This window comes from Pan troglodytes, chromosome 13 (assembly GCF_028858775.2).
Source record: "Pan troglodytes isolate AG18354 chromosome 13, NHGRI_mPanTro3-v2.0_pri, whole genome shotgun sequence".
Lineage (NCBI taxonomy): Eukaryota > Metazoa > Chordata > Mammalia > Primates > Hominidae > Pan > Pan troglodytes.
This window is the reverse complement of record NC_072411.2, coordinates 60,127,968-60,144,411: the sequence shown is the minus strand read 5'-3', so window position 1 is coordinate 60,144,411 and position 16,444 is coordinate 60,127,968. Positions and strand designations below refer to the sequence as shown.

The following is a 16,444-nucleotide window of genomic DNA, read 5'->3' as shown; positions in this document are numbered from 1 at the left end:
ACACAGATATGTGCATATTATAAAGTGATAGGAGAATGCATTTATTGAGCATTGCACAGTGCTTCCATTGAACAGGTTTACATTATGCTGAAAATTTAGCTTTGGAATAATTGGGTGAATTCCACTATTTCCCTTCACCTGAATCTTTGTTAAAACAGCATTGGATTCCCAACTCTCTTTTCTAAGATAATGAGATCAGGATAGCAACAGTGACTTCTGGGTGTCAGTGGCCTTATTATAGGTAGTTTGTCCACCTATCAAATGTTGACAGACCCAGAGGTTGTAGATCTAGCAAAATAAATATTTGTATAGACCTTAGAGCAAAGGGAGGCTTGACTTTAAGGCTTTATTTCCCCCTTTGTGGACAGTTAGGAGATACTCCTAAGTCCTTTAGACAATTCTAAGCCACTTATATGACTGGGGAATAAAGGTTAAAGTTTGCAATGGCCATTTTCCATGGTCAAAAAGAGTCTAGTGGCCCTTTTTTTTTTTCATTCACTCGTTCAGTAAATATTGAAAGCCCATATGGCAGGCATTATTCTAAGTACTGGGGATACAGCAATGACAAACAAGGTCCCTGTTCTTACGGTACTTATATTGTAATGGAGAGAAATAATCAATATATGCCTTTATGTGCTAATATGCATGAAATAATATATAAGTTAACATATAAACAGACTGGAAATATAGTCAGTAGTGGTAAATGTGATGCAGATAAATGAAATAGAATGACACCATTGTGAGTGAGTGAGTGTGGGTAGTCATGCAAGACTTTTTTGAGGAGCTGAGATTTAGGGTGAGATGTGTAATACTAACTGCAAAGATAATAAGTGGTAATCCACGTGGACCAAAGGCCTCCTTGTGCTAAGTAGATCTAGAAAGATCTGTTTCTGCAATGGTCCAAACTCAGTGAGTAATTCATCTAAGTTAGTACAATGGTTCTCTAGAAGACCTTTGTTTATGTAAGTATTTGTTATTTATAAGCCATCACCTTAGTATGAATTCTGATTGGTTATCGAGTCATCTGGTAGTACTAAAGGAACAGAAGAGGTGTCAGAAGGCTGTCTGGAGAGATAGGATAGGGTGGGCCATAACTAACAGTGGCAGGGAGGGGGTTAGGGAGACATGCCTATGGGCCCTGGGCTCTTGGTGCCAGGTGAAATCTTTTTTTCCATATTGCTTACCATCAGATGTCCTCTCTAACTTCTGTTTCAGCAGCTGTCCATGAATGCATTCTCAGCCCTTCCCCAAGCAAGCTTTTCTGGCTCACACAAAGTGCGTTATAAATGGGTTAAAATCAAAAGGTGCCAGATGCCAGCTTCCAAGCTTCAGTGTTATGGGAGCAGGATGTTATGAAGTAGTAATGAAAGAAGAGAATATGATAGCATCCTATCCATGGGGTTTTCGGTCTCTATACTTGGTGGCTGATCTTCCAGGGGGCAGCATACCAGGAATCCACCTTTTAGAACAGTAGTATCTGAGGGAGATAAAGAGCCCCTGGCACCATGAAGACATTCAGATAGAAATACTCCCAAGAACTACAGAGCTGCAGATGCAACTTTTAGTGTGAATGTTGGCAGCCTAGAAGGGGTCTACTCCATGAAAGGCTGCAGCAGTGGCCTGGGGGAGAGCTATTTGCAGGCGGAAATCAGCTACCAACAGGTCCAGCAGCAGCATAAGAAAGAAAATGCAGTGGAGGGCAGTAACTACAGAAATGTAGAGAAGAAAGCATCCAGGAGGGAAACCTGCAGGTAGCAGAGAGAGCAAGGTCACAAAGATTTGCAGCAAGGACAGAAAGGCTCTTAGAATAACTTCACTTAGGTTTCTGCAACATCCTAAACAGAGAAAGAAAGACTCAGAGTCCAGGGTCCACAAGCCTAGAACTCTTCTTGGCTGCCAGTTGGTGCCTCTTAAGAAAGAACTGCTGGTCATCACCCAGTTTTCATGAAGGCAACATGTTGATAACTCGGCATTTTATGTTTAACTATTAATAAAGTGGTTAACAAATTATGTTACACTTACACATTAGGTGGAGACATGACTCAAGTGATCACTTGTTTATGTAATAAAGAAATGTGAGGAGGCATTTCCTGGAGCAGAAACATCTGAATCCAGGTGTCCCTGCAGGCTGCGCGGGGTGCTGCTTTCCCACTGTCACTAACTTGTAGAGAGAAAAGCAGATGCTCTTGTTCTCTAAAAGAGGATATTAGCAATGACCTTCAAAAGAATACAAAGATGGGCTGGGCGTGGTGGCTCACTCCTGTAATCCTAGCACTTTGGGAGGCCGAGGCAAGTGGATCACTTGATGTCAGGAGTTCAAGACCAGTCTGGCCAACATGGTGAAACCCCATCTCTACCGAAAATACAAAAGTTAGCCGGGCATGGTGGCACAAGCTTGTAATTCCAGCTATTTGGGAGGCTGAGGCAAGAGAATCGCTTGAACCCAGGAGGCAAAGCAAAGATTATAGTGAGCCGAGATCGCGCCACTACACTCAGCCTGGGCAACAGAGGGAGACTCTGTCTCAAAAAAAAAAAAAAAAAAAAAAAAAAAAGAGTACAAAAATGCATTGCGTGTTCTTCCCACATTTTTACCAATAATTTACACGTACATATATTCTGACAGATGCAAGTAGTTAAGGATAGTGGTTCAACAATTAATCTCCTTAGAACTACAGCTTTTTTGTAAAATGCATTCTTAGAAATATGACCACATATATTCTGTTTGTAAGGTGTAGATTAAAATTCATTGACTATAAGGACAAGTATTGCAAGTCAAATTCCACTTATAAAAATGAAGCTTTACTGTGCTGTAATTCTTTACTTCTTTGAAGCCTTCCTCTCTGCATATCAGGATGCCACACTTCCCTGGTGTACTGCCAACTTCATGGGCCACTCCTCCTTGGTCTCTCCCATCTCAATTAACTTTTAACGTTTAAGCAAGGACCTCTTATCATCTGTGCCTAGACTCATTGTTTGTTATCTTACCCATTGCATAGCTTTAAATACCATCTATATGCTTTCAACTTAGAATTTTATGCCTCCAGTGCAAACGACCCACCTAAACTCCAGATTCATAAATTCACCTGCTTGCTTGGCCTCCATTTTGATGTCTACTACCCTAATGTCTTCACCCCAATTTCCTCTGTCCCAGTTATGACAACCTCATGCTTCCAGTAGTTTAGACCATAAACATGGGAGTCATTTTTAACTCCTGCCTTTCTCGCCAAATTTACATCAAGTTGTCAGCAAATGTTGTTGGGTTTGTCTTCAAAATGTTTCTACAATCTGACTACTTCTCACTACCTGCGCTGCTATCACTTTGTCCATCAACTGTCACTAGACTACTGCGTTCGCCTTCTCCTTCTTCTCCCTGCTTCTGCCCTTGACCCCATTCGGGTCTTCCCAGCTCAGCAGCCACCGTGATTCTGTTAACACACAGGTCAGATCCAGCCATCTCTCTATTCAGAGCCCTCCAGTGGCTTCTCATTTCACCCAGAGTGAAAGCCATTGTTCTCACAGTGTCCTACACAATCTGTACATCTTCCCTCTCTCCTTCCATTCTCCACCACTGCCTCTCCCCTCCTGATCTCTTCCCTGTTCCTCCAATTCTCCTCGAATGCTCCTGTCTGTGGCCTTGGATTTGCACTGAACTGAATGCTCTTCCCCCAGATATCCAAGTGGCACATTCTCCTCCCATCCTTCCCTGACCATGCTCTTTAAAATTATGATTGATGGACTATTTTAGGAATATTTTGTTTGTATCTTGTCTCAATAAATTCAATTGTAATAGAAACTACTAGCCACCACCAGGATGAAGGAAACCGAACTTGCTGTCAAGTCCTGAACATGTCACCAATTAGCTGTTGAACCCTGAGGTTTAGTTTCCTTATTTGCATAATAAGAATAATGTCCTGGCCACTCACAAGATATTATAAGATAATGTATATTATATACAATTATAAGTCATGCCTTCAGCCCAAGGTAATATATAGCTGGACCTCTTTTTCTTCTCCTAAGGTGTAAAAGTAGCTTCATGAAAGAGGAGAATTTGAACCTAAGCATTCACGAAAAGCTTACCTTTTAGACCACAGAGTCCACACATAGCTGCAAACACTGTAGATTCCATTTCAATATTCCTGACACCAGCTTTATATGCTCTCTTTAAGTAGTCTAACTTTTTTTCTCTGGAAAGGGAACACAGTGCTCCATCTAGTCGGCCTTGGCCTGAAAGGGAGGGGAGAACGTTTAGTGACTTGATGTCCCACCCCACTGACAGTGGCCTCATAGGAGGCTTGCTGTTGGCTGGAGCATGCTGCAGCTGTCTAACTACAGCGTGCTCCCCGTGTAGGATAAACTGAGCTGTGTGACTCTTCCTACCAGAGGACCGTGGAGCGAGGCTGTCCCTGGCTGAGGAGTCTCATACGTAGGAAGGAGCCTTCATGGCCGAGGGCCTCAGTTCTGGGGTCAGTAACTGTTGAGTGGCTGCAGCAGCCAGCACTGTGCCCAGGGAAATCAGGAAGCCGAGGGGTTGCTGTAAGAGCTGCCCTTTGAGGAAAATCTCAGGTTGCTCCAATGACTGGGGAATGGCCCAGGGATGGGTGCTGGGAGAAAAAAAAAGAGGTTTTGATGATGCTAAGCTACTTGAGGATCAGGACAGTGTTTGGACATCGCGCCTCTCCATATGCCTTTGCGACATTGTCCACCTTCCCCCTTTCCGCACACCTCTCAGGCTGCACGCCACCCCTTGTGATCACATTTTCCTTTCCAGGCTGCTCCCAGTGTTCATTCATCACTGAATTTCAGCTGTATCTACCAGTGCGGACAGAAGCAAGGAAAGGAAACCTTGATGTCATTACTCCTTCCGTACCCTGTGCACACCCAGAAATAGACCTCCTAATGCCTCCTCACTCCTGAGAAGACCTGGATTCAAGCGAGTGGGCTAATAGCACTCTGTTGCCATCCATTATTTTCACAATCCCCTTTTTGGTGCTCTTTCCTCTCTTTCCTCTATCTCTTTCACGCTACTTTCACCCCTGGCAGTCTGCTTCCCCTTGTTCCTTCTCTTCTCATTAGAGCTGCATGCCAACACCTCTATTTAAGCTGACTCAAACACAGACATCGCAGAAGCCAAGCAGGTAATGTCGATGCGAGTGTCTGGTCTGAGGGGAGCAGCTTCACCTCACCTTCAGCAAATGTAGCCCCAGATGTGGGTCAGGGCTTGCCAAGGCTGCCATGCATATATTAGTATACATTTTTAAATGCTAGTTATTTCAAAAAGCCAGAAATGTGGATGTTAATATAAAATCTCCAGATATTGTAAATGTTGGCAAAATAATTCACATTTTAAAAAATACTGTGCAGGCCAAAGGAAACACTGACTTTAACAAGCTTCCATTTGCAAATTCTGCTTTAACATATCAGTGAGTGACCCTCGAGATGGACTATGAGTCAGTGGCCTTGAACAGAGGGTCCCAACCCTATTGGACCCCAACAGCCCTTCTATTTTACAACAAATATGTGGTGAAACCACCTTTACTAACCGGAAGTAAAATGTATAGATAATATGACCTATCTCCAAACATAATTTTTTAAAATCAACATATCTTAAGTTTGAGCTAAAGGGAAAATAAAAGTAATTTATAATGAAATAGTATGGATTTTGAAAAGAATAAAACTACTGCCAGATTTTCAGAATGCCCTTCAAGGCATGGTACCAATACTGTGTAGATTCTTTCCTCTGGGACGAGAAAGAATCAGGGGTCTGTCTTTGAAGGTTTCTTCCCCTTGGCCCTTCATCCCTAGTAGCAAGTGCTGCTACATAGCAGTCACCTTCAATTTGTCTCTAAACTTGGTTTGGGGACCCCTTACTCATGGCTGAGAGATAAAAACCCCACTCTGAGATCATGCCATCCCGTGGGATTTGTACCCCCTCCCCAAGCATTTCTCCCCATTTTCTGGACCACTCTTTCCGGGGGACAGGATCACTTTTGAGGTACAGATGAATGGCAGAAACATAGAATCAGCATACTTCCCTTCTCTTAGAGCTGCTAATTTAAGTTAAAGGCATAAACAGAGATAAGATTCTGTGAACATCACTAATTGCATTTTAGTGTTCAATGTGTTCTTGGAGGATTAAATCCACCCTCAATATAAATTCATTCTGCTGCTCATTATGTCCTTGTGTTTCTATGCTTTAGTAAGTAAAAAAGGCTGTTTCATTTCCTTTTTAACCCACAAATATTAATTTTCTAAAGTAGAGTTGTTAATATAAATTATGGGTTTGAATAACAAAGAGTTGCTGGCGTTTTTCTGTTTCCTTCACAGTTTATAAATTGTTCTCACCTTCATAAAAATCATAGGTACACATTGTATGTCCAATGAGGGTTGGGAAGTTGGGGATTTCTTTGCTACAGTTGAACAGTTCTTCAGACAGTTCCTTGTCCAGTTCAGTACTTCGGGTGACGATGTTGTCCAAAATGACCTGTTCAAACCGGGGCTTAAAGAAGGAGTCTACAGCTATATCCGTTATTACAACAGTCCCTGGTGCAATCCCTGCAATGTGGGAATAAATGATTACAGAAGAATATCGTTTAGAGTTTACTTTTGACACATAGTATGTAACTTATTCTAGCATTAATGCTAGCTGCTAATGAGTCTCCCTGTTTTCAACTTTAAAATTATTTTCTTTTCCAAATGCAATTAAATAACATTCAGAAGAGGCATTTACATTTGTTGTCTTTTCAAATGCACATTTACAATGTGATGGGGTTTAGATTTCAAGACAAACATGACTCTTGGACATGCAAATTAGTGCCAGACTTTGGGCTCAAATTTGAATAAATTAGGTCAGGAAAAAACTAAATAAGCCTGCCAGCAAGTAGCTTTCATAAAGTGATGTGACTTCTTAATATTTAATCTTCTCTGCGACTTCTTGATTACTGTAATTTCTTTGCATCTCTATCCTCTTTTTCTTCTGATTCTTTTCACATTTGTTCTCTCGCCAACTTCATGTAAATCAGGCCTCTTGGCTGACCTTCCATGGCTACAAAGTCTGGGTTGCTCAAGGGACTTGGGCTTACTTAAGAAACTATTTTCTGCCAACTGTTAGTCTCCCTGCCTGCCATGCCCTCTCCTCCTCCCCCAACCTTTTCATCACACACCAAGTCACTCTTCAGGTGTCAGCTTAATTTACTTCCTGAAAAAGGTCTGAATCCACAGAAGGGAAGCAAACAAATGAAAAAATTAAAAGGCAACACAGATAGGTTACACTAAATTTCCCCAGGCCCATTTTTGACCCAGCTTTTGACCCAGTCTGGTTTCTATTTAGAGCCTGAATAAGAAGATATATCTTCATAAATGCCCTAGACTCTCTCTGTCCTAACACTTTTTATAATTACCCATTTGTTTATCTTTTTCTCTGATAGAACATAAACTCTATAAAGTCAAGAACTATGTCTGTTCACTGCTCTCTCCTGGTCTAGCTCTGTGCCTGCCACATTATAGGTACTCAATAAAAATTTGTCAAATGAGTGAATGTTTTCACAAAGATGCCATAGATTATAGCTCTGCAAGCCTATGGTTCATAAACCAAATCCTGTCTTTGTAAATAAAGTTTTATTAGTCACACAGCCACACCCATTTATTTACATATTGTCTATAGCTGCTTTCAAGCTCTAGAGGCAGAGTTGAGAAGTTGCAATAGAAATCACACAGTCAGCAAATCCTAAAATATGTACTATCTTGTCCTTTACAGAAAAAGCTTGACAATGCTTGCTATAGAGTATAGACTTATCCTTCAGGGTGGCATAAATTTTGATATTGATCAAAGTAGACTTAATTACAAAATGCTTCAGAAGATCCAACTAGAGACCCAAGGTGGCCACTGATAATAGAGCCTTGTTGGGTGAAATATTTTTTTTTAATTTATTTTTATTTTTTTTTTTTTGAGATGGGGTCTTGCTCTGTCACCCAGGCTGTAATGTAGTGGGGTGATCTCAGCTCACTGCAGTCTCTGCCTCCAGGGTTCAAGCAATTCTCCGGCCTCAGCCTCCAGAATAGCTAGGACTACAGGCACATACACCCACACCTAACTAATTTTTTGTATTTTTAGTAGAGATGGGGTTTCACCACATTGGCCAGGCTGGTCTCAAACTCCTGGCCTCAAGTGATCCACTGCCTCGGCCTCCCAAAGTACTGGGATTATAAATGTGAGCCACCATGCCTGGCCAGATAGTTTTTAAACAATCCAAGTAAGTGGCTCCTTGAATTGTTCACAATGTCCTAAGAAAGTGATTGAGAGGGAAGTTGAAAATGTATACATAAAAATGATGTTATTTATATGCCATCCTAATATTTAAATGTGTTAGTGTATTATGTCATGGTTAAGGTTTCTCAAAAGTCAACATACTATTTAACTGAGTAGTTTATGCTTATTACGGTGTGTCGGCTCATGTAGGAAGGGATCATGTGAGCGACAATACTGTGTACATCTTTCATCTCCAAATGCAATATTGCTTAAAAGAAAATAAGCAAATACATCTTTTTGATAAGCTAAGAGTTCTTAATGAGGATAAAACTTCAAAATGAAGGTGTCCACACCAGCACAGTGGGTTAATTTGCCACCATCCATGGGCCTTCATTGTGTGCTGTATGTATCGTGTTGCCATGAAATAAAATACCCTAATCAAGAGCTGGATGGTCATTGGAGCACCTTGCCCATGCTGGTGTTCGTTAATATCAAGTGGTAACTGTAGCAGTCAGGAGTTTACAATGCATGAATGTTGGCTGTGAAGGCAGATCCTTGTAACCCACAACCCAAGAATTATGAGCAACTTTAATAGCTATGTTATCTGAAATTCATGCCCAAATGAGTAGTTCCCTACTACTGATTATTTGGGGTATTGTTGGATAAACTACAGTCTAGAAGGATGCCTGATCTGACACTTATTGCTAGCACTCTACTTCTCTCTATGGATGAACATGCACAAAGGTCCTACTTTCTCCCAGATGTAAGGGCCTTGGCTGGACTTTATTCCTGGACCACGGCTGTGGAAAGCCATCATCTTTTCCAACATGTCTGATTTCTAGTGAAGCATGGCTCAGCCATGGTGGCTTTGTGATGTTGAACACACCACTTCTCCATCTACTTGTGTGAGGATTTCTGACGTCCCTTTTTGCTCCATAAATGTCTAATTCTACCACCATTTCTCTTCCCAAATCTCAGCCCTTTTTATAATGCCCATTCAGTTCTATCGCCCTGTCAACCAAACTTCTCCATTTGCCATGTGCAGTCTGTATTTGCACTTTGGTGACATGGTAAAATCATACCCTGACAAGATGTGCTCCTTAAGAAAAAGCTGAAAATTTTGAGGAAACCTCAAAACTTCATCATAACACATTCTGGAAGCAAAACCAAGGCCTCTATACAGCTGACTGACAGGCCTAAGAAGAAGGGAGGTTGGGAGGCTCTGTGAAAACTATAGGAAGCATCACTTAAGCCTTCCCTGAAAGCCTGGCCTGGTTTTTTTCTAGTGTACTGATGAGGAAAAGATACAGCCAATAGAGGTGATGTAGTAACTGATGTGAGCAAAAAGCAATGTTTTTCTAAGAGCTTTGCAGTTTGCTCACTTAGCTGATAAAACTGGGACATTTTTATGATTTTTTTTTTTACTTGAACACACTTATTTCTGTCACTTTAAAAAACTCCTAAGACTTGAAATTTACCCCTACCCTCAAAACATATCTTCTAACAATTTTTCTACTCTTCCCTTTATAAACACCTAAGACTATCCTGCAATAGGCAGTGAGATCTCTCCCTGTGGGTTTCCATAAAGAAAAAAGGAATAAAAGAAAAAGGCAATGTGGGCAGATTTCCTTAAATTTCCTCAAGTCCAGCCTTCTGACACTTTTTAGCCCATCTTGGCTTTTGCTGGGCTCTGAATAGGATGGTATATTTTGGCAGCTACCATGTACGTAAGGATCACTCAGTTCTAATAGTAGAAATCAATCCGTCTCACCTATTCCCCCTGATGTACCGATTCTAATAATGGTGACATCGCAGCACCGTGCATGGTGGAGTAATTTGATGAGTTCATGAAGCATAATAGAAATGGAGGGGATGCCCATGCCGTGCTATTGAGAGAAAGAGAAAGTCATCATACATCTTGCAAAGTGATACATGAACAGGACATAATTTCTTCCATCATTACAAGTTAACAGGCCTCAGATACATTTACATAATCATTAAGACTTTGCCAATGCTGAGGAAAATGTAAGTCCTCCCTAATTGGCGCCTACATGACATGCTGACAGATGTGTCCATCTGTGAAGATCAGAGGGAGGCATCTCACTGCCAGTTCTGTTGACTTCAGCCCTCATCAGCAAGAGCAGAAGGCGGGGATGGTGTGGTATACAGGTGTGTCAGGGCGGTGCCATTTCCCATCTTCCCACTGGGCTCTTCATGATGAGCCTTTGAAAAAGAGCTTTTTGCACGATTGACTTGATTTTGAGGAAATATAATTTTGGTTGCCAAATCATCAGTCTTTTTCAACCATTCTAAATGAAATAGTGAATCCATTTCATTTGCTGTTAATTTTGTGTGCTCTGAAAGGTACTAGAGTAGAAACGTGGGTTAGATTCCCCACTTAACAATTTTAAACTTATACTGAACATGGAAGTGAGTTTAAATTACTATAGATCATGACCATAGCCCTGTTTTTTTCAGTATTCAGGACAGTGGAATCAATGTCACCAGAAAAGGGATCAACACAGGCTACAGGATTTAGCAACTCCTGGTGGCTACACAATGTCCTAATAACTCTCCAGAAACATCCTCCATTCTGTAATTTGCAGAAACTGGAACTGAGTTCAAAACTGGTAGTAACTTCATTCCTGACATAACAGCAGAGAGTCAAATGTGCTCTTCAATGTGTCCTACTTTTGGACACAAAGACTTTGGAAAACCATTGGCCGTGACCATGATGTTTTCACCTGAGCTTCCTCCTTCTATCAAGAATGTTGAGCTATGGAAACTTCGAACCTCTGCGTTCCCCCTTTCTGGTTCCCATTGCATATGCCCTGACTTTCAAATGTTTAGTAAGCATCCTGGAGCCAGGCATCGAACTTGTATTGATTTGTATATCCAAGATTAACAAGTTTGGGACTTTGGAACTGGCTCTGTGACTAATGAATAAATGCTCTAAGTATTATTTTTTCTTACCTGCAAATTAAGAAGATGAACTATTATTTGATCTATTAGATTCCTTCTAGTTCAGACATTTAGTAAGTTAATGATTGTCATTTGTTATGTTACGCATTGATAAAATGACAATTGGACTTGTGCTCTCTTTCACACACACGCACCCCATTCAACCACTACTGGAGAGGAAGAATTTTCAAAGAAGGAATCACATTTGTCAATCCCCTGCCTGCCTAGTAAGGCCCATTTCTAATTGGTAACCTTGGCATCACACATATTTCAGGTCTTTTTCCCAGACAGGACAGGATCAGTCTATTGCTGTTTTCATTTCTTACTGTGAAGTTTTACTGCTTATTTATGAAACATTTTTAAGAAACTTACTTTTTTGTCCTTCTCCATTTACTATACAAAAAACAGTTATAGTCTAAAGGTCCAGTAAATGTTGGTAAGAAAAAATTTGCCAAGATGAGTGGATATTCAGTTTCCTTCTAATGTAGATATTCTGTAATGGTTTACTGAATGCACAAGTGAATAACTGAATGGACTGTCCCATTTGAGCAGGTTTCAGGCACTCTTGGCCCAGAGAGGAGAGCAATTTAGCTGCCTTATTGGTGTTGCATAATTTTCCCTTCTTTACAGCAGGTTTTCATCAATGATTGTCCACACTGTAGGGCAATCAATGGATGATGCCTATTCCCTGTGGTAGGAGCCACTTACAGCTTAGTTCCTTAGAATTGCCACCCTGTGCAGGAGATTCTTCCCCTGTCCCCTGGCATGCCTGCCTGTGCCTCTTTTGAGGGTTGCAGTGCCCAGAAATGTGATGGCTTCAGAGTTATTGCTTCAGAATACAGCCCTGTGCAGAGAGACAAACATGGGAAGGCAAATGGGATGCCTATGCACATACGCCCTCATCAGTGTGTGCCCAGCTGAGTCCAAGGGGGAAATGGTCTGCATCTTCCCTAAAACTGCAAATCATTCCCCTTTCATTTTGTCTTAGGACACTGTGTGCTTCCATAACTGTTCACATGTTCTAAATGCAGGAGAGTAATTTACAAGAGCTCAGTAGAAATGCATTAGCAGCTTTTCAGCGAGCTTATTATGGTGTTAAACAGCAGCACTTTAGCAGTCCTGAAAATTAGCCTCCGTGTACTAAAAGCTCAACATTCCCAAAGCTGGGTAAGGGATAGAAGAAGGAAAATTGCCATGGCGGGGATGAGGGGTGTTAACCAGTTACAAAGTAAAGAGAAAGGAGGGGTGCTTTGAGTATTTTCCCCCTAATTTGAATACCTAAGTGGTAACTAATAAACAAAAATGATGCTGCATGCTGTGTTCTGCCCTGGGGGCTTTTTCCAATAATGAACTCATACCTGGACACCTTGTTTGATTGTGTAAGAATGCGAAGCCAGAGGGAAAAAGAACTCCTACATGTAAAAGTTCCCACTTTTTTCTCTAGCCTGCAATGACTAGCTGAAATGCAACCATGTATACTTACACTGATGGCGAGCACAGGCCCGGTTTTGTACATACAGTATCTGTCTGTCCCAGCACAGATGTCTTTTATGTCTTCTTCAGCTTCCTCCAACCCGAGCTCCTTGTGCATAAACAGTGCAAATGCTTTCATTCTGTTGGGGCTCCCACCGACACAGACAAACTGTTAATAAAAATAAACAAGGGCCTGCCATAGTAACTGGGATAAGAACCACGGGTCAGTTTCAACTCTAATGTTTTCATTTTACTTTTTAGTTAATTTACTTAAGAACACGTGTAGATGTCATGGTTTATGTTCCATGAATTAGCTAATTTGCATCATCAACCTGTAAATAAAGCAACAGATGCAAAGTTTTTTGCACTAAATTTGTAAAGAAAATCACAAAATCAAAATAAATGTTGATATTATTCAAGGAGGTGTTTCCTGGTGTTTTTGTTTATAGTGAACACCAACCAGCATCTTAAATTGACCTAGACAGCCTATTGTTGAGCATTACCATGACATATGCTTAGGATGTAAGTTCTGAGGCCACAGCACGTGAGTGATGTAAGAGCAAAAGGAGAACTACCAGTTTTAGGTATGTTTTCTGATTCCCCATCCCCCATCATAAATTTGTATTGTGAAATGGAGTATGTGAACTTAAAATTTTAAAGGAATCATGTCAAGACTTTTAAATTTCTTATTCAGAAGAAATTCTCATGGAACAAGCCTTATTATTGTAAATGTGGGATCTCCCTGTGGCATTTCATCAATTCCAGTGATTTATTTTTGTTTTTGTTTTATTCACATTTTACCTTCTCTGAAATTAGGATAGGTGTTGCAGTCAACGGTGTCTAATAGAAGATGGTAATACAATTTTCTGGCAGTTACTCATACAACAGTCTGTTTAGGGGTACCCTAGCCCCAGGTACCAGGAATGGGAGAGGTGGACGCCAGGGAGAGGAGCAGAGAAGCACTACGGGTCAGCAACAAGAGGGTGAGCAGTAGCAGACTCTCACACCCAGGAGGAAGCACAGGCCACAGCAAGGTGGCAAGAGTAAAGTCCTCCCGGATTCTGAAGTAAGTGGTGAGGAAAATGCAGAGAGAGAGAAGACAACATAGTGGAGGGTCTGCCCTTTGAGGTTAGGTAAACCTGGCTTTGAACTCCAACCCCATCAGTGAGTAAGAAACTTGCTCAGTGTCACACAAATAATCGATGTGCCTCAGAACATCTCCAAAATAGGAAAAACACAGTACCTCTCAGAGAGTTTTGAAAGAAGAATGTGAGATGGCATATGGCAAAGGACATTGCACAAGTCCAGACACGTTCTCAGTGATGTGCAAATGGTAACCATTATTTTTTATATCATGTAGCAATTTTCTATTCCTGCTTCTGAGCTTGTTACTTTTCCTATATTGCAGAATTTAGTACACATGAAGCTGGTTTGAGTCCTCTAGTGAGGAAAAGGCAGTTGGTGGTATCTGGCTGATGTAGGCATCATTGGACAGAGGACTGGGAGGGCTGACAAGGTCCATCACAGGGATAAAGAATATCTGTCTAACGAAATACCTAACTGAGGTTATAGAATAGGCGGCCCCATTCACAAATGATTTACTCTAACTATTGGGTGGTCTGAGTACATGATGCATCCTGTTTCCATTTAGCAATAATTCCTGAGCTACACTCTTTCTCAATTAGGGGTGTAATTAACCCTGTATCCACGCCCTCTGCTTCTCTTCTACCCTTAATATTGTCTTTTCTCTGCCTTCTTATGAGTTTCTCTGATGAAGCTTTAAGCTAGTAATGAACTGCAATAGAAGTCTGCCATAAAGACTGGTAGCAAAGAGGTTAAGACCATGGTTTCAGGTGAGTTTTAAACTTGTTATTGATAATTCTTAGAATTTTCTTCTTTGTTGGTATGGATAGTTAAGACTTGGCTCACGATCTAAGTCTAAGGAAATTTTTTAACACAGTACGGTAGTTTGAAAATAACCTCATTGTGTGGTGCCAGTGAATGTAAATTACAACTATTCAGATTGACCATAAAACCAAAACAGATGTTAGAATAGCTTGTGGTTTGAATTCTCCTTTGAACTGTAGATATTGCTATAATCGACAGGGATTTCTGAATATTTCTGGAGACATAAAGATCATATGCACAGACAGAAGCAGCTTGGTTCTTAAAGCCTTCCTTACTCCTAAATCAGACTCACTAAACACCACCTCTGGACACAATTTTCGGTCTGGCTGCTTTAATGAGAAGTAAAATATGGCTGAAGACCACCAACCAACATTAACCTTAAGTGACACTTACTGTGTTTATGTCTCAAACAAAATGATCAATTGTCCTGGTTTTATCAAAGAAGTTAGAAACACACTGGGAAGGAGTCAGAGGCATTACAAAAATATGTTAAGGATTTTGCCTAATGATTGCCAGAAAAAAACTCAGCTTTAGATATCCCTAGTATCTTAAAAGGCTTAACTATGCCATGTTGTATTAATCTGGTCTATTGCATTTTATGCATTTTCTGTGTTAACAAGGGAATATAAATACATTCAAAATGCATTGCATATTACTAAAATTTCTAGTGAGAGATTAGAGGATACCAGTTAGTGATTTTATAAAAGACATCTTTAGATGTTGATATTGAATAGATAACTTCCTTTTTTTTTTAGAGTTCAATTTATTTATTTTTATTTTATTGCTTGTGTTTTGGTATCTTACATAAGAAATCATTTCCTAATCCAAGGTCACAAAGATTTATGTCTATGTTTTCTTCTAACATTTTATAGAATTAAGCCTTACATTTAGGTCTTTCATCCATTTTGAGTTAATTTTTGAATATGGTGTGAGATAGGGATCTAACTTTATTCTTTAGCATGTGGATATCTAGTTGTCCCAGCACCATTTGAAGAGATGATTCTTTTCACAATAAATTGTCTTAGCATGCTTGTTGAAAATCAGTTGTACATAAAGGTGAGAGTTTATTTCTGGTCTCTCGGTTCTGTTCTAGTGATCTTTATGTCTATCCATATGTTAGACCACACTGTCTTTATTATTATAACTTTGTAATAAGTTTTGAAGTTGGGAAGTGCGAGTCCTCCAACTTTTTTCTCCTTTGTAAAAACTATTTTGGCTATCCTGCATTCCAGGCATTTTGATGTGGATTTTATTAGAAGCTTGTCAAGTTCTGCAAAATAGGCAACTGGAATTTTAATGGGGATTGCATTGAATCTGTAGAATATTTTTGGTAGTATAGTTATCTTAACAATATTAAATCTTGCAATCCATAAGCATAGGATGTCTTCCCATTTACTTAGAGCTTTCAAAATTTCTTTCAATAATGCTTGTTGTTTTCAGAGTATAAGTTTGCACTTCTTTTGTTTATTTGATTCCTGTATATTCCTGTAAGGTCTATATGTCCCACTTCAAGTCGTACAACATTGATTAAAAGTAGATTTTTAAACATTAAATATGTTTACTGTAATCCTTAGAGCAACCACTAAAACAAATAAGCAGAGAAACAAAACTGAAACAAAACAAAGAGATATAGTCAAAATATAACAGATAAATAAAAATGGAATATTTAAAAAATGTTCAACTATCCCAAAAGAAAGCCGGAAAGAGGAATAAAGAAATGGAAAGCAGAGGTTAATACACAGAAATCAAATATAAAATGGTAAACCTAAATCCAAACATATCAATAATTACATTAAATGCAAAGAGTCTAAGCACCCAATTAAGACACAGAGATTTTCAGAATGAATAAAGAAACAT

The 16,444-nt window shown here is 40.0% G+C and overlaps 1 protein-coding gene across 6 annotated transcripts in view; it reads right to left on the bottom strand.

Annotated features, from left to right (window-relative positions):
- The window catches only part of UPP2 (uridine phosphorylase 2), a 44,622-nt gene that overhangs the window by 18,489 nt on the left and 9,689 nt on the right, over nucleotides 1-16,444 (bottom strand). For 4 of the 6 annotated variants that reach the window (XR_678443.5, XM_009443527.5, XM_009443523.5 and 1 more), the window contains exons 3-6: nucleotides 12,690-12,848; nucleotides 10,017-10,131; nucleotides 6,343-6,552; nucleotides 4,078-4,224 (exon numbers count right to left, since the gene is read on the bottom strand). Coding sequence is in view for 3 of the 6 variants with exons in the window: in XM_009443527.5 (XP_009441802.2) it covers nucleotides 4,078-4,224; nucleotides 6,343-6,552; nucleotides 10,017-10,131; nucleotides 12,690-12,848 (631 nt within the window). In the remaining 3 variants the exon portion in view is untranslated. Of the gene's footprint in view, nucleotides 1-1,184; nucleotides 1,478-4,077; nucleotides 4,225-6,342; nucleotides 6,553-10,016; nucleotides 10,132-12,689; nucleotides 12,849-16,444 lie in introns of all 6 variants that reach the window. The other 2 variants (XR_678442.5, XR_678445.5) reach the window with 1 other exon arrangement.